Source organism: Gymnogyps californianus, chromosome 21 (assembly GCF_018139145.2).
Source record: "Gymnogyps californianus isolate 813 chromosome 21, ASM1813914v2, whole genome shotgun sequence".
Lineage (NCBI taxonomy): Eukaryota > Metazoa > Chordata > Aves > Accipitriformes > Cathartidae > Gymnogyps > Gymnogyps californianus.
In genome coordinates, this window is record NC_059491.1 from 5,246,447 (window position 1) to 5,271,072 (window position 24,626).

General features: G+C 38.3%; 1 protein-coding gene across 4 annotated transcripts in view; it reads left to right on the plus strand.

Moving 5' to 3' along the window:
- Window positions 1–437: 437 nt before the first annotated feature.
- Window positions 438–24,626, plus strand: part of UBE4B (ubiquitination factor E4B) — a 41,868-nt gene continuing 17,679 nt past the window's right edge. For 2 of the 4 annotated variants that reach the window (XM_050909341.1, XM_050909342.1), the window contains exons 1-9: window positions 438–540; window positions 6,510–6,696; window positions 11,536–11,671; window positions 12,221–12,308; window positions 14,635–14,779; window positions 15,608–15,836; window positions 21,024–21,165; window positions 21,677–21,777; window positions 22,966–23,080. In XM_050909341.1, the coding sequence (XP_050765298.1) occupies window positions 517–540; window positions 6,510–6,696; window positions 11,536–11,671; window positions 12,221–12,308; window positions 14,635–14,779; window positions 15,608–15,836; window positions 21,024–21,165; window positions 21,677–21,777; window positions 22,966–23,080 (1,167 nt within the window). In that variant the 5' untranslated portion in view covers window positions 438–516. Of the gene's footprint in view, window positions 541–6,509; window positions 6,697–11,535; window positions 11,672–12,220; window positions 12,309–14,634; window positions 14,780–15,607; window positions 15,837–16,291; window positions 16,703–17,565; window positions 17,680–21,023; window positions 21,166–21,676; window positions 21,778–22,965; window positions 23,081–24,626 lie in introns of all 4 variants that reach the window. The other 2 variants (XM_050909339.1, XM_050909340.1) reach the window with 2 other exon arrangements.

A 24,626-nucleotide genomic window follows, 5' to 3' on the forward strand; every position in this document is an offset into this window, starting at 1 on the left:
CCCCCCCCGCGCCGCCACGACGAGCCGCTGGGCCCCGCCCCTCCGCCGCGCCGCGCCCCGCCTCCCGGCGCTGCCATTGGCCGGCGTAGCGCGGGGCCCGGCATGCTCGGCTCCCTCCGCGGCGTCGGGCGGTCTCACGTGATCCCGCCCCAAGATGGCCGCCGCCGCCCTCTTGTTTTGATGAATAATCTCTGCGCGGGGCAGGGGCCGCGGTGCGGGCGGGGCCGAGGCCGACGGGCGCGGGCGGGCTGGGGCGGGCGGGGGGCGGCTCCCCCTCGGCCGCGGCGGGGCGCGGCGGCAGCTGGGGCGCGGGCGGGCGGGCGGCAGGGAGCGGGCGGGCCGGGGCGGCGGCGGCGGGGCCGGCTGCCGGCGGGCGAGGCGCGGCGCGGCCGCCCCGGAGATGCCCTTGTGAGGCGCCCCGGGGGGCAGAGGCGACAGGAGAGCGCTTCCTCGGAGCTGCCCCTCGGTGGGGCGGAGGAAAGCGCCCTCCCTCCGTTCACCATTAAGAGGAAGGCGATGGAGGAGCTGAGCGCGGATGAGGTGAGTCTGCGGGCCGCGGGGCCCGGGGCCTGAGGGGGCGGGCGGGAGACGCCGCCGGGGGTGGCCGGGCCCCGCGGGGAGAGGGCGCCGGGCCATTCCTGGGCCCTCTTCCTGACCCCAAGGTGAAACCTGTATGTGGGAAGGAGTGTTGCTGAGGCGCTCTGCCTTCGCCCGGTGTCTGTGCTCAGTGTCTTTCGTGTTTCTCCTTTCTCTGTGCTGTCCGTGACCTGCGACCCCCTGGCTGGTCGATGGGGTTGAATTGCTTCTCTCCTGGTTAATTGTTTGTTCTCTGCTTCCATCTGCCAGGTAGTCTTTGTCTGGAGGATGTCTCCCTTCTGTGTTCAGCGCTAGGCGTTTTATGTGTTCTCTGTGTGTGATTTAAAAAAAACAAACCCTACTTTTTAACATAGTAAAACACTTAAAATCTTGCTTCCTCAGACTCTTTGCTGAGAAGCAAGGTGTGTGTGCATGGTCTTATACTTAATATAATTTTTTCTTGAAACAGTTTGAAACAGGCTTGCCAGTTTTCCAATGCTTCCTTTGATTTTTTTTTTTAATTTTATTTTTATTCAACCTCTTGTTCTTTCACTTAAGAGTTATACACATTATGTTGTGATTGACAAACATCTGACATGGAATAATGTGAACTTTCTTCCTTTTAAAGGGTGCTGTTTTCCTTTTTTTTCTTTAAATATAGACTAAGGTCTTATGTTTTGCTTGTATATTGGAGGACTCTCAAATGAATTTTGTCGTGGTACTGATCAGGATGTAGGGAGTTTCCCACTGTCCCAGTGTAATGCCCAAATCATGTACAACTTTAAATCTTCCCTTATCTCTTTAAAATAATATTTTCGTATTAAAGTGTATTGCATACATATCAAGTGTATTGTATTGGACCAGCTGCAGCATAGGCTCATTGCTGTACTTTATACTCCAGGAAGGATGAAAAGAAGTTATTTTTGTTCTGTGCCATATCTTATGGTAGGATTGTAGAGCAAGGTAGCTGCTGTTGTTACTCAGATTTGTATTCCAAAAAGTTAAGATGTTTTTCATTGCTTTGTGTATCATGGTTTAGCAATCCTGCTGTGTTGCAGCAGGAACTAGGAGGAAATACTTCATGCTATTTACTTGATAAAGGTCCTCATACTCTATGGAAGCATTGAGAAGAGGAGCACGATTTCCATGTTGGGGAGAGTGGGATAGGATGCTAGTGTTGCAATTTCTATTGTGAAAAGGGATCTCTGATTTTATAGGTGTATTTCATGAGTACTTTGTTTACATGCAATTCTTCTGATTGTTAAACTGCATCTGATTATGAGGTGTTTTATGATTAACTTCAGAATTATTTAACCTATGTAAGCTTGTTTGTGTCACTGCTTCAGCAAATTACTGACGTCATCAAACACACTGCATCGTGGAACTGAAGCTGCAGAAAATGAGTTCTCCAGTAGGGACTCATCTACCTTTTCTGGCGAAATGTTTGTCTTGAGTGACTCAAGTTTTTCTATGTCTTTCTAGTACAGTTCAGCTAGGACCAAAGCTGACTGGTCTTTTAGGTGGTTGCTTGAGACACACTTAATCTTATATCATTTTGAGAGAGTCACGCTGTCACGTTTCATTGTTAATGGACTCATCATTGCAAAGTCAGAGCCAAGTCTATTTTAATATTCCTCCACATCTCCACTTTACTGTTAGTTGGTGCAGTGGACCCTGGATCAGAGGTGGACTATATGGAAAAATAGCCTTCTAAAATATGTTATGTGTGACTTCTATCTGATTCAAACTTTTTATCTGGTAGTGACTGCAGGTGAGAAAACACTTAACTAAAGTTGAAATTAATTGCAAGCCTCTTGTAGATTAGATTATCTTCTTATATCGAACCATAATTAAGTATAACATTAACAGATTGTAACTTAAAAAGAAGAGAGACAGACACAATTGATAATGGCTTTGGGATTATAGGGTATATTTTAGCTTCAAGAAGATATTTTCCACTGTTATCAACAGTGTCTCTCACTGAAGTTTTCTGAGTGTTTACTTTGTTAAAGCACTATAAGTTGTCATTCACTACAGACCATACTAAAATCTTTAGGAAGGGAGAAAAGAAAATTCCTTTTGAGTGTGTGAATTTTAGCATGAGTGATAGATAGCACAAGATGAGAATAGAGACTGCATAGAAAAAAGCAGAATCAAGCCAAACGTGGCATAAAGTGGGAAAGAATGATGTGAACTTAGCATCTTTTAACATTTACATGATTTTTGAGTAGTTTAGAGTAGTGTTTTCTGAGTATAGAACATGACCAGTGTCACCAGAAAATGAAGCATTTCTTAAACCAATTTAACATGCTCTAATGAATACAAGAAAAATAAAGCTATCCATTCAAATTACCCTTTGTTGTGCAGATTTGGAGCTCTTCTACAATTATGGTAGAATAAAAAATTTCCTTAGAGTCTCACTAAGCAGTTGCCACTAAAGCAGATGTTGATACAAAATTTGGTTTTTTAACTGAGAGTGTGTGAGCCTGAGGGACCAGTCTTCCTGGTTGTATCTGTATTGGTCTGCTGCAAAATTAAATTATCAGTTAACCGTCTTTGACAGGGTGCTATTTTTACATTGTTTGTTGTAGTGTGTCCAGCTAACAGCTTTTAAGAAGTCCAGTAAGATCAAAAATGTGTTTCTGAAAACTACTATTCAAAGACATAGTCTAGATGTGTCCAGCAAAAACTGTACTAATTAAAAAACAATGTGCTTTTTCCATTCAACCAATTTTTTTATTAACTTTTTAAGTTGTATATTATGGAGTTGTGCTTTGTAGTGAAGATGGGCATTGTTTGTTCCATAGCCTATGTAATAATTAGTACCAAATAACTTGTCACTGTTAGGTAATATAATGATACATAACAGCTTTGTCATATGTCATGATTGCAAGTATTTATTGCTGAAATCAAGGGTTGGGTATTATTGAGGTATCCTAAACTTTCCTAAGAAAATATTTAAAAAAACCCAGCTATGTGTTTCTTCATGGTGATGTGGAGAGTCACTCAGTCTGAAATGAGAACAGGTCACTTTGAACTCCCACAATTCTAACATGTGTTATTTGTGTCACGTGAAGGCAACAAGTTGGGGCCTCATTTGTGCCTAGTATTGTGCAAACAAGCTACGTCTTCTGAGTCCCCATGTTGTGCCCTGAGCATGTAGCCTATCTTCCCTCGTCTTGATGCTGTTTAGTCTTGAGGCACAAGGGAATTAACTGGACAGAATGTGTGCACCAGTTTTATGCTGTATTCTCAAACTTCTCTTTCAGCCTGCACCTTTGCCTTTCTGGCATAATATCTGTGTTTCTCCCCTTTTTTTCTCTCTTACTTAAAACTTTCTAATCTTCAGATCAAATTTCAGATTTCTGTGATAATTTTATGTAAACCTAGAGGAATATGACAACTCAGGGTATCTAAGAACCAAATCTGGTCCTTTAACAATTGCTAAATGTACCCTCAGTTGTGAAAGCTGTCTCTTTCAGTGGAAAAAATATTCAGAGTTTATTTATATTTTAATGTTAATTTGTTCAGCAGTAAGGAAGATAAGTATAATTTGCCTATCATCCTTAAAGGGGCAGGGAAAAATCTTGTATTAGTTTTAATTGCAATATCTTATCTAAAAGCAGCTTGGTGTCTGTGCAGATTTCTTTGTTCCGTGCCCTTTTCAGAATTTTTTTCAGGGCAGGTTACAGTGTGGGGGATTGGTCCATAAGAAAGGCAGGCAGAAAGTTCGTCTTAGTGTCCTCCTCTTTCAACAGCGATGATTGCAGCCAGTTTTGATGTAACTTCAGCATTGATCTAGCCTAGCACTGTAGGTGAAGGAATGCTGAGTGGCACAAGTGACCTCAATTATCTACTTGAAACTGGGAGATGATGAAGAGAGGTTTTGTGCAAATCGTACCTTATGAGGGATATGACCTTGTTTGAGTAATCAACATTTGCCTGTATTTGAGAATAAATTGGTAAATATATTGATTATTATCTATGCCTTTTTCTCCTCACATTTCCTTCCTAACATCAGATTTGGAACTAGCTAGCAAGAATGAATATGAACAGTTGTGTAGAAGTTTCACATCACGCTTATTTTTCTTGCTTTTTACATAACTAATCTTCATCTTTCTCCCTCAGCCACTTCTGCATATATGGGCTGTTTGTGTGTGTATTTGTATTTTTTTTCTCTCCATTCTTCCCTGCCATTCCTTTATTTGAAAAACATGGTTATAGATCAGTTGAATGGTAAGGACACAGCTTTCAAAACTTTAATTCAACCCCCTAATTCAAAGAGATTTCAATTCAGCTAGGTTGTTTTACCGATAATATTTTTGGTAGAGTTTTGTGAGCTATGAACGCTTCATTTGGATTCAGCAATAGGGAAAACCGATATGGGGATGTGTAGCTGACATTTTCTCAGGTATGCCTCTGAGGGGTGAGGTAGTTCTGTAGTTTTTTCAGATAAACAGCTGAAAAATTAAGATGTAAGATACAAGTGGAGAAAAATTAAGATATTTTTTAAAAATTTTTTAGAGAACCTAATATGTACAGCTTCTACTTAAGGTAAAGCTAAACTATTTATTTATGCAATAAGCTCCCCTATTTTGCTTGACAAGGAGGAGGGATTAAGACATTCTAATCATAGCCTTTTTTTGTCTTTTAAAAAAAAAAAAATTTCTAGCTGCTTTCCATGTTCATGTGGTGACACCTGTCATGGAGGGAGATGTAGTTCCAGACACTGTTTTCCCGCAGTTTTTGAAGTCTGATTTAATTTGATGTGTTGTTCTTCCTGTTGGAGTAGGTTTCACAGGCCATTGAATGACTACAGTGATGTAGCATAGACATTGACTTGACACAAATCTTTTGTTCACTCTTCCACTTGCTTAGCAGTTCTTTAGGATTATGAGCGGAAATGAAAACTGATACACTGCATGCAATGCTTGAGTATCATAATACAAAAAGGGAATAACATGAATTGCTTATTTTTGCAGGGAGTGGACACTCAAGTATGATACTCTTATTTGCTGCTGGGCCTATTTCGAGCTGAAGGTGTAAGCTTTAGGAACAGATCATCTGAGGCAGCCTGTGACAATAAATAATTTCTGGTTTTCATTTATGAAACTTGAAGCACTTATAATTTATGAGTTTTATAAGTTTTATTTTGTCTATTTATTTCTCATGTATAATATTAGTGTTATGTGGTCACATACTAATTTTAATAAATAGGTTCATAACAGTTTTCTGAAGTTGGATATTGAAGGCAGATGCTTCTTTGTCTTACTAGTAATGTGCAAAAACTTTTTTAAATTCTGCGTGGTGGAATGTCTCTAGGTGATGAGAGGATGTTATTTACTCTCTGCCTTCTCAAGATGCTTCTGTCCAGCAGATGAGTTGTATACTTTTAGTGTTGCAGGTCAGTTTCAGATTAACTTGGACAGGGGTTGTCTTTAATAACTTTCAACTGGATCTTCTTTAGCACGGGTGTTTTTATTGGTATCATGTGGTGTGAAATTAAGGCAAAGGTCATGTTTGTATTGTCCCTTTTATCAGATTAATGCAGTTTGTTTCATCAAATGCCAAAATAAATGGGGAGGAATGTTACAGGTTGTGAAATTACTGAGCATTAAACGTTAAACTTGTCTTACACAACTGTTTGAGGGACAAAGACAGTATTCTCCAGTGCAAATGGCTTTCCAAGGCAGTGAATACATACTTAAAATCTAAACATCAAGGGTATTTTAGTATTGTCACGCAGAACAGAGAAACAGCAGTAAGACTCAGCTCCATCTAGCAGGTTATCAAGTAAAGCTCCTGCATTTGTAGTTTCACAGGAGTGAACACCCTGCCATGTAGGAGGGCCAAAGGGCAATAATGGGGTGCGTGTGCATACGTACATGCAAACGAACTTGTTTATTTGCTCTTATTTTACTTCTTTTGTGCAGATTCGTCGAAGGCGCCTTGCTCGGTTGGCAGGTGGACCATCTTCCCAGCCTACTACGCCACTTACATCACCGCAGAGGGAGACCCCACCTGGACCACCTGTAGTAGCACCAGCCCCGGGGCCATCCCATAGTCTAGGCCTAAATGTCCATAGCATGACCCCAGCTACCTCTCCAATTGGTGCATCAGGTAGGCTGGCATGTTAGTGACTAAAATTATTATTGTATGTCTACTGAAAGTCATTATGCAACTCCTTATCTTTAAAATATGAACACTATTACTGGTGTTATTTATGCTGTTACTAAAACCTAATTTTCACAAAGAAACATTCTAAAACAGTAAATGAAAGTACTGTTCATTTTCCAGATAATAAATGGTTAGATACAATTGTTTTCCAGGTATCAGTAAACTAATGGCATTTAAAATATGGGTTACCAAAGCTTGAGGTTTGTAATACAGTTTAATATTACAGAATATTACAGAAAAGAAAGCCAATCTGTCGAGGAGATAGGAAAAAACCCTTTTCAGTCTTGCAACACAGTTTTTATTGATTGATTTCTAGGTACATTTTAGCAATCAGTCCCAAGTTCATTTTTGATCTTTAATTACTAGCATTTGGCACAATTAAAAATAGTAGGCTGTGACTGTGCGTTGTCAATGTAAGAATAAAGTATTTGCTTTCTCCTTTGTATTACTTTGCCAATTTCACTACTTACTGGAGTGAATACAAATAGGATATTTACAAATGGTATTTATTTCAGAAGGTATGAATAATGCCTGATCTATTAAAATCAGACAAATACAGAAAGCATGGAAAGTTGGGAGTGTTGCTTTGTAGAGAGGCGAGGACAATATTCTTATATATAATACCACTTTTGACCTAAAAAAAAAAAAAAAATTTGATTTCAAGTTGGATATCTTGGAAATCAAAACAAATTGGCATGTTTTCCAGTATTGTGATCTTTATCTGAAAACTTATATTGTTTTGCATGTTGTGTTACTAAGCTGAGAGGTTCACAAAACCAATCTCAAAACAAACGTCAAGATTATTTTAAACAAGTTTTCAATATCATAGAACCATTTAGGTTGGAAAAGACCCTTAAGATCATCGAGTCCAACTGTTTGATGTCCTTATATTGAGACGCCCAAAACTGCACACAGTGCTTGAGGTGATTTCTAATAATTTGATAGAAATAATTTTTTTCCAATGCTCCTTGATAAGCATGCAGAATTCTCTTATCTATTTACCTATTTGCTTTCTGAAACTTCATGTTTTTCCCTTTGGCAAGTACAGTAATTTACAAGCTTAAATCTTTAATTTAATTACAGTGCTGTTCTGAAATACCTAGAAATGACTCCTTCTTGCTTATTTTGATGCCTTGTATCCAAGCAGGACAGACAAAAGCTCTCAAAAGCATTTCCTGAGAAAAGCTAATTGCAGATGGAATTTAACACTGTGTATTGTCCTCATGATTATAGGCAGCAACCCAGAAGCAAGGGTGACTTTTTTTAAGAACAGTGCAGAGGTCGCTTACTGTGTTCGCTCAGCCTGTGGTTACATGACTGTTTTAACCCATCTTAGGTCTGGCTATTGCTGAAAGGAGTATTTCTCACCGCCTCTCCCTCTGCTCTCCTTAGCAGCTGTGTGGTGAGGTGGATCATGGACTTAATCCAGGTGAAAACTAACCCAGGAAAAATAAATGGTTAGTTTTCAAATAGATGACGTCCTGATCCATCTTACTGCACAACTGTATCGACGATAATGCCAACAGAGGAGGAGGTGTGGAAACATCTACCTGAAGGTAGAAATGTTTGTGTATTGGCAGACAGATTTATCATGGTTTGAAGTGGTGAGATAGCTAAGACCTTAGAGACCTCTGTTTTAAGAATTTATCTATCTGCACTGGACAGTGTAGTGTTTGCTTCCTACAGTGCCATTCATTGCAGCAATTTAGTAACGCGTGTCTTTTCCACGCCAGGGTGAGAGATATGGTTAAATTGGGGAATAGGTCAGGAAAAAATGTTCACAACTGATTATCTGCTGTATTTTTTTTAGCATAAATGAAGACTCAGCTAACGCTGTGTGGTTTGCAGGAGTTCCTTTGAGCAATAGACTAAAATGACTGCAGAGGATTTTAATTCATTTGGACGTACAGAGAGCAGCCCCAGCAGAATAGTGTCCTTTTAAGCATCCATTTTTATAAGAAGTTGCATGTCATGGTGAGATCAGACTTACACATCAATTTCATGGAAGATATCATTATTTTGTATGTATTTTGAAAGTGTTTTGGAGAGCCTAAAACAGTGTCTCAGTGACAGCCACACACACTGAGTGTGTGGTCTTCATGATTTTTGCACGTCTCTGTATGCTGTTGTTTCCATTTTTTTTTAAAGGAAAACTGGAGCTTCGTGTGTCAGGTATTGTATTGTATACCTGATCCAGTGAAGTACAGATGGAAGTAAATTCTGGAAGATCTGTTGTGAAAAGGTGGTAGGTAGGACAGTTTGTTTGAAGAGGCCTGTTAATGAGTGCTGCAGTATAACTGTTAAAGTACATTTTCCTGGCAGTGGAAGTAAGACCCCAAGGGAATGTAGAACAATGCACTTCTTCACTCTGGTAAGCCATCTTTGCTCTAGTCTCTTTATCCACTGACTTAGCTAGCTTTTTCTTTGGGAAGAGGGAGGAGGAGAGAGGAGGGACTCAAGGAAGACTGCCACTTTATAATTGGTGATGTACTGAAGGAAAACAAGGCTACAACTGGGATATTTTAAATCAGCAGCATGCTGGAATACCCTGCTAAAGTCAGCCTTCCCCTGCCATCGACAGCATATTTCTGCTGGGTGTTATCTCTAGGGAAGCTACATCATTGAAGTTCTGCTTTTGAAAGTTGCTTTTATTTAACCTGATTGACCTGAGCAACTTTGCTCAGTTCAGACACTATACTTGATATTTCTATATCCTTGGTTTTGTGGAGAGACTGTACTAGGCTTTGGACCTGTGCCTTGTGCGAGGACTTTCAGTGTCAAAGCTGAGATATGCATCACTAAAATTCCGGGACTGGAGGAAATAGCCATTTAGAACTGAAACGGAGTTTTTCTTGACATTTTCCTGCTTCCTGGGTGAAATCTTTTGCAGACATCTAATACTGGCAAATAGGTGGTTAAGTGAAATCTAACTTTTCTTGGAGGATCTCTGTTCCTATCTCTATTCTTTTTTTCGTACTGAAAACCTAATGGCCTCAAGAATGTTGTTTGAATGTTGTTTATGAATGAATGAATGATAATACCCTGCTACAGCCCTGAAGTTACTGACCAAAGCATAGAAGCTTTGAACAAAACTGGGTAAAATTTACATTTAGTAAATATTTTGTGGTATGTACAAGTTACATATGTATTCTGTGTTGTCCTGCTATACCTTGGAGTGCTTTTACATGTCTTCAGTTACAGAACATAGGTGTTTGGACAAGCTGCTTGTTAAATTCTTTTCTGAATACCAGTGCAGATTAATTTTACTTCACATATCTTTTCCACTTTTTATTTGAAAATCTGAGTGTCTTCTGGATACTCACTAATTTCCAGCCAAATATAAGGAGTTAAATGTAAACTGTTTTTATACCCAGGGAAGTAAAACAGGAGTTTGAAAGCAGTAGAATGAAGCAACTTTTCCTACCTCCCATGCTGAATATCTAGTTGTTCTTCAGCAAACTGTCTTCTAAATGGGATTTTTCCGCCTTCTGCAGCTTTGTTCCTGTAAAATGAATTGTTTCGAGACCTGGAAAGCTTTGAGAAGTGTACTCGAAAACAGCTTGTGTCAAAGAGCATAATCCTGATCTGTTCTGTTTTGCTGCCCCCACTGTTAACTTCAGAATATGTTGCTGCCATAAACGCTGGACAAGCTTGCACTTTTCAGTAGTAATGCTGAAACACAGCCAGTGCTGGAATTTAAAAATAGGTTGTCAATCTGGTTTTACACTTCTCACCTGAAACCTACTACTGTTTGGGGAACGTCTTGTAAACTGCAAGCAAAAGAACCCGAAGGAGTGAAATTTGCTGCTGCTTTCTTTTTAAACAGATAGATGAATAATACCTTTTTTCTCTTCCTTCAAGGAGTCTGTTTACTGGCATGCAAATACCTGATATTGATAAAACTACAGCTGCAGCTTGCAATTAATGCTACTTTATTATAAATCATGACTTCAGTGTCATTAGGCACAGATTTTAGGAACAGACTACACTTAAGAGCCCTCTCCATTTAGATGTTTGTAGAACTCATTCAACTTGCATTGTTATTGAATGCAAGGCTTTTTCTGCATTATTTGGAATTATGCATATAACTTTCCTCCTACCATGCTAGTGTCTAACACTTCTCTGAAGAAGTCTTCATTCCGAAGTAAATCCATCTGTTCATATCCTGATGCTCCTCAGCCCTGCTCCAAAGCTGTTATATTGCTCTCCATTTGCTGGTGTTGCACTTAGTGCATGTTGTTAGGACTTCTTGGATGCTTATTTTATTCTTGTGGAGAAGGAAAAGTACTGATAATTTCCCAGTAAATTGTGGGAGGTTTTGTGGGAAGACTATCAGCAATCACATGAGTTTTGTCCTGTATCCTCACCCAAGCTAACTCCATTGTAATGACCCAGCGTGAAGTCCTGTTCTGATAGGACAGACTTTAGAGGGGCTTTGACAAAGTGTTAAGGTAGTACCCAGAGCAATCTTATAAGAGATCAGTTTGCTAGTGTTTTTTCTTATGGGAGTGAATCTCTGAGCATTTCATGGATGCAAATTTAGTTTAGTTCTCTGTGTTGTAATGCAGGTAAGCATTCCTATATTGCTGCTGCAAGGGGAGGTAGAAAATGTGATTATCTGTAGTCAAATGTAAATATTATTAGCATTTATTTCCTAATGCATTACTAAAAATGCTTAAGAGCTGGATTGAAAAACAGTATTTCCTCTCCTTTTGCATCCAAATAATTGTGTAGTGCCTTCTCATCTCTGTAGTAGTAATCTTGGTGGTGCCTTTTCTCTAGGAGTAGCCCACCGAAGCCAGAGCAGCGAAGGAGTGAGTTCACTCAGCAGTTCTCCATCTAACAGCCTTGAAACGCAATCTCAGTCTCTCTCTCGGTCTCAGAGCATGGATATTGATAGTGTCTCCTGTGAGAAAAGGTAAAAAATGCAGCTTGTATAAGCCGACAAATATTGTGCAATGCTAATCATCAAAACCACTTACATAGGAAAATATTCTGCTGTTTCTCACTTCCAGCTGTGTTAATGCAATAGTGTTTAATGCTTAAAAATGGCACACTGTTTAGACCACTGTAGTGCTTGTTCTAGTCTTGTTTTAATGGGAATTCCTGACCTAAAGTGATAAAAGACAAAGCATTATCTTAGACATTAACTGATGAGCATGTCTGGTGGGGATAATTCAGCTACTCTATTTTAGAAAGAGAAGGTTATGGGGTGTGATAGCTGTGTAGTTTGTATTGCCTGCTGAAGAAATTTAGAATTGTGTTTCTTGAATTCAAAATAAAGGTAATATGAGAAGCATTTATCAACTAGTGATTTCAATTGCTGTTTGTGTATATGGCTGTTCCTGTTGCATTGGTTTTTCTCTGCTGCTTCTACTTAAGGTGACACTCCTTCAGTCAGCATCTTAGAGGGCTGTCTGTGGCTTTCTACAAGTTAATGGGCTGCTTCTCTTATTTCTACTTACAGTATGTCCCAGGTAGATGTGGATTCAGGAATTGAAAACATGGAGGTTGATGAGAATGATCGCAGAGAGAAAAGGAGTCTGACGGATAAGGTTAGTCTGGTTTATGTTGGCTGGATGGAGGAGTGATGCAGAGTTTTAGCTTGCAGTGAGTTCAGTTATCTCCATATTTTGAATACGTGCTTTGGAGAGGATGGAACTAGCCCTCAGATGTCATCTGTGAACAGTTTCTTCACTTCATTTCCTCATTAAAATTTGTGGGAAGGGAAAAAAAAGTTAAAACTTCCAATATCAAAGCTGCATTTCGATTGTCTCAAATTGCTTTATGAATATTTGAAAACTCTGAAGAAAATGTTTTTGTTATATATCCTACAACAGTGACCTATTAATGCCCAGATCTATTTTTTTAATACGCAGTGGGCCTGAAGAAATATTTCTTAAGACACTTCTGAAGATTGTTGCAGCTTATTTGTATAGCATTTAGAGGTCTAGTAACAAAGTACTGCTTCAAATGTTATGTGTGCTGAAGTAATGCGATGTAATAAGGTTTTCTTAATGATAATATTAGAAAATAAATAAGAATATGTAGCTATCAAGGCTTAGGCAGGTGGTAGAACCCTTTAGAGTAGAAAAAGAAAGCAAGCAAGTACAAAGCTTTAATTTACTCCTAAAATTGTCCTCTTTGTCATTTGATTTTTAAGGCCCACGTGAAATAAAGCCATAAAGAAATGGGACATCAGTGTAGTGGAGAGAAGTTTCTACAACAATTCTTGCAGTGCTCATTAGATATCTTTGTTTATTCCTGCACTGTCAGTAATAAGGTCAGTTGGTAAAAGCCTGGCTTAAAGCCATGTAGCAATAACGCTGCTGCAGAATCCTTTCCAGTCAATTCCTAGCTGCAAATCAGACAGTCGGACAGCTTGCATTGTGCTACTGTGAAATAAATAGCTTGGAATCAAAGACAGTCTTGAAGTGGGAGGGAGCAGTGGAAAGTAAAATAAAGCTTTGCAAACTTGGTTCAGTTCCTCTTACTCATTTGGAGATACCAAAAAGTGGATAGGAGACAGCATAGTCCTCACTTAGGAGCAAAAAATTTTCTTGCCTGGTTATCTGCATTGGAAATGATGTCAATAATAAAGCCTTCTTTGCAGAAATAGGCAGGAGAAGAAGCAGTACTTGAAAACAGTAGAATACTAGTAGAGTAATTAAGTCAATAAAAATGTATTAATGTGTCAAAAATTATGGTTTATTAAATAGTTTGAGGGAAAGCTTTTGAAAAGGGTGCAGTGCTGGTAGTTGCTGGAAATCTCTGATAAATCTAGGCTTACCTGGTGGCCATTATGAGGTCTCAAATTTAAAGGAAAAAAGGGAGCTTTTTAGTGGCAACCTTGTTTTTTTCAATCTGCATTTTGTTCTTCCTCATTGACTTATTTTTTCTAAAAGAAAAGAGTATTACTATCTCAAGAAGTAATATACATAGCAGTACAATGTGCACTTGCATTAGTCAAATACCAGAATTTTTGTCTAGTAAATATCTACAACTCTTGCAGGAAAATAGCCTTTTCCATCTTCGAAATTCTGTGCAGCTGAATTGCCTGTTTTGTGTATTATGTTGCTTCTACGGTGTTGGTAGAAGAGTGTAGGGGAGGACAGAGTTATGTTGCTGGCTTGTCATGTATGTTTTGGAAGTGTTTTTAAATGCTGCCTCTCCTCACATTGCAGGGGTAATTACTTGAATTTTATTTCTTTATATTCCACCATTTTTTCAGATGCACACTCAAAGCTGCCTTAGGATTGCAAGAACCCTCCCATTTAACCTTTGCTAGCTGCTATATATATGGTAGCATTCTTTGTAGAGAAACTAGTTTTTCATTTTGAGCACAGTTTACATGATGTTCTTTTTTTGGAAGAAAGGGGAACGAGGTAAATTCTTGAGTCTTTTGTCCTGTCCTGACTTCATTCAAGTGAAAGATGTCTTTATCTTGGACAAAGATTTGAAAGCAGGAAAGACTTGGGGAAGTTTGCTCCTTCCTGTGCTTTTGTTTTTACAAGAAACTGTTAAAATACCTGTGCATAATGAAAATTTGAATCGCCAGTCAGCTCCTTAAAGCAGACATCATAGGTATCTTGGTTAAATTTCCCTTCTTAGTATACTGTTTTCAAATGTGTTTTGGGAATTTGCTTCCTACTGAATTTGTGTATTTCTGCTACATCATTTCTGCATTTCTTTTGTGTTTCTTCAGGGTTTTTTTCCAAATAAATTTTGACAAATATATCTATATTCCTTCATAAGTATCCAAAATCTGCCATTAAGAGTTAGTCTGAAGCCGTTTAAAGAAGACCTACATCTGATTGTGACTTGACTAATACAATTGCAAAGAAGTTGATTTTTTTTTTTTAACCCCACCTCCCCCCCAAGGAACCTCTGTCTGGGTCTGAAGTATCTGAGGAGCAAGCTTTACAGCTGGTCTGTAAGATCTTCAGAGTCTCTTGGAAGGACCGAGACAGAGATGTTATCTTCCTGAATTCACTCTCTGCCCAGTTTAAGCATAACCCAAAGGAAGGTAGGTATCTGAACTGTTATCATTGTTAGGGATTGTTTCAGTTGAGTGGCATGTTTGTTACTCTTATTTTTAGCTTTTTCTCTCTTTGCTACAATGCCAGAGCCACCTACTTGTGGTCTTTGCTTGATTTCAATATCTGCTCTCAGCAGATGTAGCAGGAAATGGAATTCTCAAAAAGGAACGTGGAACCAATTGGTCGTAGCTCCTGTTTTAGTCAATTACTATGCTCTTGTTGGTTATGTCTTCTGTTGTCAAACTAGTATGCTGATATTGCAGTGTTGCTGGATTTTTTTTTCAGAAACCTTTTACTGACTTAATGGGTTGTCTTGCATCATAATAGACATTTAGGAGTTAATTTGATAAGCTAAGAATTCCTGATTTTATATAACAAATTATATTTTATATGTCAGCTATAAAAGACGACCAAATTCAAAACTGTTGTTTTGTGTGTGGGCATATGTGGGGTGTGCGTGCGTGTGTTTTTCCTTTCTTTATGACCCAACTTGCCCAACTCAGCAGCAGGGTGGGAAAATATGAGAGACAGATAAGACAATTTTAGTAACTAACAGTAACAACATTAGATCACTTATCTTTTGTACTTTCCATAAAAGTTATATTTTTGTGTAGCTGTAATTCCAGAACCTAGTTAATATAGACGGAGCGATAGTTATAAATGTGTCAGTCTATTGTTTTTGCGAAAAGCAGCACTTAATTCACAGAAGTAAATTACTGTCCTTTTTAGTTGAAATATCTGATAATGTTTACATCTCTGACTAATGTGTAGATGAAGACAGCAGGTGAGGATACTAACTCTCTTATTCTTAACAGTGTTTTCAGATTTTAAGGACTTGATCGGGCAGATTTTGATGGAAGTGCTGATGATGTCCACCCAGTCAAGGGATGAAAACCCATTTGCTAGCCTGACAGCTACGTCACAACCAATTGCTGCAGCTGCCCGGTCTCCTGACAGAAGCCTGATTTTAAACATGGGCTCTAACCCAGGAAGCAGCCCTATGTTCTGTAATGTGGGCTCCTTTGGTTCCAGTTCATTATCCAGGTGACTTCTGATTATAACTGAATACTGATTTCACTTGAATATTGATTGGTAGACTAGAAGAGAGAGAGGAGCTTAGAAATGTCCCAAGAACAATAAAGAGAATACATTTTTAAAGTTCTTCACTCTTTTCCATGTGAATGTCCCTCCATTTCACCTTTTTTCATTACATTGCCATGGCTAGAAGTGTATTTGATAGGTTAAAGCCATGTAGCTGGTTCCTTCTGAGAAGTATCCCTAACTTGCATCAGTGAAGTCTATGACTCTTAAGTGTGTAGTTTGTGACATAGTTTTATTCAACATTAGTAAAAAGGAGTAATTTGTGTGAGCTGCAGAATTATTGCTGAAGAGTCATCAGAAGGGCAAGGGCTTCTCTTGCTCATTTTATCTTTCACCCTTTTTCTGCATATCCTAAATCGTTGCTTTTTTTTTTTCTTTTTCCCCTGTAACTGGTTTAGTCTCTATGGGACTAGTCCAGCTCCTACTACCAATTTCACAAGCTATGTACCAATGACTGGTTCATCTCTTACCCCACCAGCCAGTTCAGTTGCCACTACATCTGTGCCTTCCATTACTGTCAGCTCTCACCTCACAGCAACAAGCCCTTCTTGGATGCAGCCTTCCTCTCCGAGGTACCGGCCGTACACTGTTGCCCATTCTGGAGGCTTTTCAGCTTCTTCCATCCCGCGTTCCTTGAATATTTCCATCCCATCTAGTTCACCAAGTCCTCCAGCCACGGCTGCTAGCCCTCCAGCCATGCCAGTCATCACATCCAGACAGAGACCCACAACAATGGGTCCACCTTTGTTTACTGCTTCACCCAGTACCTTGCGCAGGCGTTCTTCTTTACTGAACAGGATTCCTTCTAGGTATTTCACGAGAACAAAAGAGTGTGTTTAATGTGTGCTGTGCAGGGTGTGGCATAATCATGCAATTTGGAAGAACTTACGTTTGTGCTGAGCTCACCCTACTTACCCTGAGTTGATTTCTGTGTTTTGGTTTGTGCTAATATGTTGACTTCCTAACAAGCCATCTTTGCCAAAATGTTAAACCTGCTTCTGCGAGCATTTGAAGTGTAATGTAATTACTTTAAAGGTAGCAATATTGTTTTAATTTTGTCCTCTTTTTACATCCATTCCAGTTAAACTATTAGCTTTCTGTTCAGTTGCTACTGCTGGATAGTAAACCGAACAGACCTCCTGCTTTGAAATCAGTTTTCTCAGTAGGGCTTTAGTTGATTTGTTGAAAGTTGTTACTTGCTGGACTGTGTTAGATTTGATTCCCTAGTGCATAGATTTAAATTACAGATTAGCCTATTTCAGTATGCCAGGCCAAGTACTACTGCATTTTCTCTGTTGGCTGCTCCTGGAATCCCCAGTCCCTGCAGGAGGGAGAAACGAGCACGCGAGGTTTTGGGACCACTGCTTTAAAGTTCAGTAGCTTAGAATTGTTACACTTATTATCTGGTCATGTCTAAACATTCCCACTTCAGCTGTAATTTTTATTAGGTCTCAAAAATTCTTTTTGGTTTGTGAACGTGTGGTGTTTTGATATGTGAAGAACTTGTTGTAGTGTAACAGAGCATGTTAGTATAGTCTTGGTTTTACTAACATAGAGTTATCCGTTGTCTGCATGTTTAGAGAGGATGATTTTTGGCAGACTTACAAAGAAAAGCTACCATTTTCTTTTGGCTTAAAAAATCTGATGGCCTTTTTCATTTTTGTTGTGGTAGTATATACGACAACCCTTTCTCCCTCCTCCTTCTTGCCGTTTCTGATGTGTCTGAGGACAGTAGTGATGAAGAAAATGAAGATGATGATTTTTCTTGTGTCCAGTTTGGGTCCAGGTATTGGAGAAAGAGAATGTAACCTGCATGTTTGGTTGCTTAGGAACTAACAGTCTGCGTAGTGTCAAGTGTTCTTCAAAGTAATTTGGGAAATGACTAAAGCCAAGGAGATGACTTGGATGGGTTTTTAAGATGGCATATAAACATATATAATGAATGCTAGTTAGTCAGCTCTTTTTTGAAGAGATGACTAAGATAAAGTAAATGTTAATCATACTGCCATTTAGGTTTAATGAGCATGTTTTTTTGAAATTATGTTTGAGTGGAACTCCTCATTGACTATATGAGTAGAAGGAATATTATTCACCCATGGTTGTAATTTTAAAACAAGTAGTACATCATGTGTGTGTTTTCCTATCAAAAACTGGAAAATGAGGACAAAGATTAACATGTAGAAAAAGATATAGTGGCAAATAGCCAGCAGATGCAAACAGTATGACTTTGAAGATTCATTGCTGCTTGATAGCTGAGGATTGCTCCTCTAGCCTGTAAAGAAAATACACCTGAAAGTTTAAACTGGTCCTTTGACGTGGTAAATAGTAGAGACTGATGTAGTTGGAACAGCCAAGAATGGAGAGGGAAGAGCAGAATATTTTACTGTAAAACAGACTTACAAATTGTATAGCAAAGCCCTTTCATTTGTGTGACATCAAGATATGTGAAAACAAAATGAGTTTTGATATTAGTGAGTTCTGTTTGGAAGCTAGCTAGATAGCTGTGCAAAAAAACCTGCAGAACACTGGATATGCCAAGGGAAAAAAAGCTTTTGGAAATGTAAATGCGGGGTAGGATCTTCTAGTTTTACATTCCATTGCAGAGTAATGCTGCAATGTCTTGGCTGGTACAGAAATGTTTTCCCAAAGAAATGCCCCATTCTTTTGTATCAACCCAAATTGGAGAAAGGAATAAATGTTTTATATAAGAACCATGTATTTTAGGAAGACTTTTCTGCAAACTGATACTTCTGTAGTCTTGCTAGTATCCTGAACATTTTCTATGAGCATTCAGACCCCTGATTATGATTAATAGTAATTCTGAGGTGGCCTGCAGCTGGCCACATAGCCTAATAGAGCCAGTTACAATTTACAAATGTATAAGGGAAACAAGATGAGAGTTTTAAAGACGACATGCATGTTGAACAACTGGGAGGAAAAGAGTTCCTCCAAGACTCTCAGTCCCCTTTGAAGTATTTTGGTTACAGCAAAAGTCAGGGGAAATCTAATCACTTGAGCCTTCTAAAACTCAGTTAGGTCAAGACTTCAGGAAGTATCTTGTGATGTCGGGGAATACCCAAAAAGACTTTGTATGAGATGATCTCCCTGCCTCCACTAGCTTTTCTGTCTGTGATTGTTCTTGCGGTATGTTGGGACACTACTGCTCAAGTCAGACTGTTAACTAGACGAACTTCCAATAGGATTTCCTCTTTTCCATTCCAGTCTAATTTCAGGAGAGTGAACTTGATAACACAGATTTAGGGGTTTTTGTGTATGTGGAATTTAGGATTATTTTTCCCCACTGTTTAATTTTTACCCTGTTGGCAATTTAATCCAAATGTTGGATTGAGTTGCAAAGCCTTTGGTAAGGATTTCTGAGGCTGCTATGCTTCTGAGGTCTTAGTTCGTATATTATGTCCAGGCATTCTGCAGACAGCAGTAAGATGTTAGTTAAATTATAAACACAGTGACTGTACAATTATGCAACAACTTGCATTCTGAAAATACCAGGGCCTTCAATATGTGTATGAAGGATGTATGAGCTTTGCATTAGAATAACTTCAGTTACTGCTGCAGTGAAATTATTAACAGAATGACTAACTATAGAAGTAGTAGGGTTTTTTATATAAATTGATGTTCTTAAAAGGGTAGTTTTTAAGCTGAATGTGAGAAGTCAAGAAGTTTAAAAGAGAGACTATAGAAAAGAAAACGTGTGTATGATTTCATGGTTACTGAGTACTATTTTAATAGAGCTACATTTTACATGGATTAGTTTTAACTGAATAACTGAAAACAAATTCTCTCTGCAAAAAGATTGCTGCTATTAGAAATTATGTTTCTTAACATGCTGAGCTACCAGATGCTTAGCAGTAATAACCTTTCCCTGATTTATTGAGGACTGTAAAGCTTGCACAATAGATTTGTACAGCTCGATTATTAAAATGTAAATTATTTTACAGTTTAAAGGAAATTCCAGTTTTGACACAGTTTGTAGTTTTAAACATGTTTTTAAAAAGCTGCATTTAGGGAAACAAATACTCTTATTTTCCAGTTTAACATCTGGGACTTATAAATTGGTCTTCATTTAAATCCACCCTGACTGTACACAGACTTTTCTTTGAGGAATAGCAGTAGACCATCCACGTAACTGCTATTTTTTTAATTCCATTTACATAAAGTGAATATATCTTGTCTTAATTCCCTTCTGTAAAATGAGGATTTTGCTTTTAATTAGCTTTGCCAAGCTGTTATGTAGAGAAGAATTCTGTTGAGATAACAAGTCTGAGATTGAGAGTCATGTGGTCTGTTCTCACTTTTGTATTTAATTTCTCTTTTGTCTCAAGCATGGTTTTGTTTTTGTGGATTTATTTTTCGTGTTTACAATATCAGTGTCCCCCGTCCCCCCCCCAAGGCTGTGCTACTTAATGAAATGGTGTATTTTACTGTAAGGGAATTGAAATGAACTGAGTTGAAATTAAATGATCTCTTATGTGGAAATTTTAAAAGGAGCAGTTGCTTTGATGTATTGCCTCCTGTTTTGTTTATTCTCCTTCCTTAGAATACATAAAGTGATTGTCTGTAGCCCTGTCTATCAGCTAAGGTCTCTTCTCTGCAGTGGGAGGATCTTACCTTCCATGGGTTGGCTAGTGTTAACAGAGTTGGTGAAATTTCTACCGTTTTGAATGCTATATACAGAGACTGTGCAGAAACTGTGCAGAGGTTACATCATGGCATGGAAGTGTTGTGATGTCGTGAGCGTCTGAAGAGTTTTGATGTCAGGTGCAACTTAAAAGCTGTTCATTTTCGGTGTTGCCACGTGAGAACAAGATTTATTGATTCCCATTGAAGTTATGCACCTTACTGCTGTCTTTCAGATACTTATTTATATAATAAGATAATTGATTCTTCAGTCATGTTACAGTACAGCTGAACTTCCAGAGTTGGACAAGCTGTTAAACGGAGAACTCTTCATAGATCACAGAAATTATCTTAATTATTGAGTCATGAGTGTGATGGGATGGAGTCTTCAGAAAATCGACAGAGGAAGTCAAGAGCTCATGAATTATTTGATTGTGCGCAAGTGAAGAACTGTACCTAATGCTTTGTTTCTTCTTTTTGTGTGTTTTAAAGTATGGGAGGCTCTGGCAGCTCAAGTGTTTCCGATTCCTGCAGTGACCACTTCACCATTGAAAATTGTAAGGAGACAGAGATGCTGAACTACCTCATTGAGTGTTTTGACAGAGTTGGAATAGAGGAGAGAAAAGCACCAAAGGTATATTTCGGATGAGTGAAGCTGAATCAGTGCTGTCACAGACAGTCTTACTGCTTAGTGGGGAAAGTTGGTGGAAATTGATAGTCCTTTCTGGATGGCTTTGTTGTAGAAATAGATTTATAGAATTTATAAGGTCCCTTTGACTCTTACTAATTCATCATATTTGAATCACGTATATGTTTTACATCTCTAAAATAAGCACTGTGTTAGAAACTGTCCTTCCCCTTATGATCTACTGCATTTTATTCAAGTTTATTCCATGTAAAACATACTTCTGTGAGACCAGCTCCCTGTCAGCATTCTATATTCTGCTTTAAGCTTTTGCTTCTGGGGAAAAAGCGAACAGACAACACTTTTTATATATAATCTGAAAGGTTTTTAGCTGGAGTAGTGCTAATCTTAGCTTGCATATTACATTCATACTGCATGAATAAAGAAATTTATCATATTTCCTGTCTGTTCTGTCTCTGAATACGTCTAGTTTGTACTAAAATAAAGTTATTTTTATCAGATGTGTAGCCAGCCAACAGTTAGCCAGTTACTGAGCAACATCCGATCACAGTGCATTTCACATGCTGCTTTGGTGCTACAGGGATCCTTAACACAACCAAGGTAAATACAGCTGATGTTAGTCATGAAAGTTAGACCGTTCTGGGATTCTTTTTTTTTTTCTTCTGAGGCTTAGATAAGAAAACTAAGGTCGGTTGTTGGAGCAGGATACATTTATGTGCCAGAGGAATAGTTTATTGTTTTAGCATTGGAGAGTATTGTTCCTGCTGGTATGTTGGTGGAGAGCAGTTTAAGTCTGTGTTTGGGTAAAATCATCCAGATTGATTTGAAGAGTTTAAATGGGGGATGTGAGTTAACCAAGCTGGTTTTTGCCCTACCTCATGCATAAACTGTTTTACTTGCAGATTGTTGGGGCACTACTCCTGTGAAAGTCAGTAACCAGTAGAGCTGCATCTGAGAAACAGTCTTATCAAAATGTGTAGCAAAAACTGCTAAAGTGGCATAGCACTTGTTTACTTCAGAGAGTTTACCACAACAGATTTGGTAATGTAAATCTGTGTGTAGACATTCTACACTCAATCACAACTCTGAGATTTCAAGTGCAGTTGTTTCAAGTGCAGTTGTTTAACTAGCAGCCTGTTTAGTTGGGACAGTAAAAAGGTTTTTAAAATAGGATATGTGACTTTTACTAAAATCTGCATAATTTTGTATTTGTGTTTCCAAACAATACTTCTATAATCTTTAAAGGTGCACCAATTATCCACTGTGCTTTGAGATTGGTTTTATCTTTTATCTTTACGTGAGCTAATGTTGACATTAGAATAAGTTTTATATATGTAATAAGGAAAAAAAGATACTTTTTCAAAAATCCTAGGGAGCAGTTAAAACTAATGACTGTATTAATTCAGAAAAGACTATTATGTTCTTTTCTTAATCTGGAAAAACAAACATCAAAAAATGTTGTTCCTTCACTAGCTAGCTTAACAAAGGGTTTTTTCATTAGAGAGAGTAGAAGGGAGAACCAATTATTACACAGAAGCTGTTATTTTCTTCCAGCCTCATGAAACTAAAGTGTGATGTTGGCAGCAGCATCTGTTTCAGAATAACCTTTCCACAAGTAACTTGAGAAGACAAGGCTAGTTCTGAAAGGAGTAGGTGTGTCTGCATGTTGATAGTCTGCTTTCTGGCACATCCTTAGATGTGATTACTCTGACATTTTTGCAAATACTACTACAAATATTACTGCAAATAATCAGTAGTTTTGGATTTTTCTTTTTTATACAAATAAAGGTCATTGCAGCAGCAGTCTTTGCTGGTACCATATATGCTGTGTAGGAATCTCCCATTTGGCTTCATCCAAGAATTGGTGAGAACAACTTATCAGGATGAAGAGGTGTTCAAACAGGTAAGGCATAGTTAAAAAATAAATAATTATATCATATGATTCTACTATTTGCAATATCCAAGAGAGTGGATTTCCAGAGGTTTATTCTGCATCTCACAGTTCTATATCTATTACTTCAGGGGCTAGCAACCTGTTAAGCAATTGGAGTTTGGTTTTGTTCATTTTAAACTTATTTAGCGTTTTGTGAAAAAGACTGACTTTCATTATTTGCTGGTTCTAATTATTAAAAGTGCATTTGTTAATAAGCGGCGCACTCAGAATATGTAGGCATATATTATGGGCTTGATCTTGGGTTTTCATTGTTCTGTGCTTCTGTACAAAATATCCTAAAAATGCGTGTGTAAGACAGCAATCTTCTGTCATCGTACTCGGAAAGATTTATTGTTTTTTCTGTCTTGCTATCTTTACCCTTCTTTGCAACTTTAATTGTTTGCATCTAAGGTGCTAAAAGCATTTTACAAATCCTAGTCCATTAAGTCTTCATATTTTACAGAGGAGATGACTGAGAAACATTAGATGGTTTATTCTGCGTGTCAGAGTAGTTCACTGAGATGATAAAAAATTGGAACTGGTGGGCCTAGTAATTGACACAAAACTAGCAAACTTCTTCTAGTCCATATAATGTTAAAGCAGATCAGTAAGGTTGTAATTGTCTCTCATTAGCGCTCCTGTAGTGTTATGTGACTTAGCTGTAAAGGGGCCTTCAGAATGTCATTTGATCCTTCCAGTTTTGAAAAAAATGACATTAGCTAATTTTTATGTGTAGCACAAGTGCCTTTTAATAATTTATCTCTCTGTCTGGACACCTTTTAGTAGAGGTTCATGCACTTGAAAGTACATTTAAGACAGTCAAAAAGTGGTTATGGAAAGTGTTAAAGGTCACCTACCCTGGAGAAGAGAACCATTCCTCTAGCTGAAGCAGACAACAACCTGTTTATAGTCTTTTTTTGTAGTAAGATTTAATAATATTTTTTGTCTCTTCATAGAAGCAACACAATATACTTAAATTTAAAATTCAGTGGACCTCTTGTTATTGTTGCAAAATTGCTATAAGAGTTTATTTTGTGAGGGTATAGTTGTCAGAGCTGTGTGATTGGGACTTACTAATTGGGTATAATTACTTTTGATTAATAAGTTCCTGTCATGTCACTTCCTCTTCCGTAACAATCCTTGATTGCTGCTTATTATCTTTACTGTTACTACAGTTACAACTTAGCAGCACAAAACCAATTTGCTTACATGACATGCAAAATTAAAGCTATATAATATTACCCCAAGTGTATAGGCAAATAAATTATTACCCATTTAGGCAATCAAGTTGTTGGAGACCTCTACAGAACTTGTGCTCTCATTTGTGTATATAATATACATGCTTGCACACATGCATACAGTATCTACAGTGATCCTGTATGAAATGTGTGTGTGCTTCCCCATGTGGTTTCCACATGCAGAGAACTTGATGGCACACCACCTGATTTTTGTCAGTGTGCTGACATTACTATTTGTCAGCTTCGGCTTGTATCTGTTAGCTTGGGTCCAAATCTAG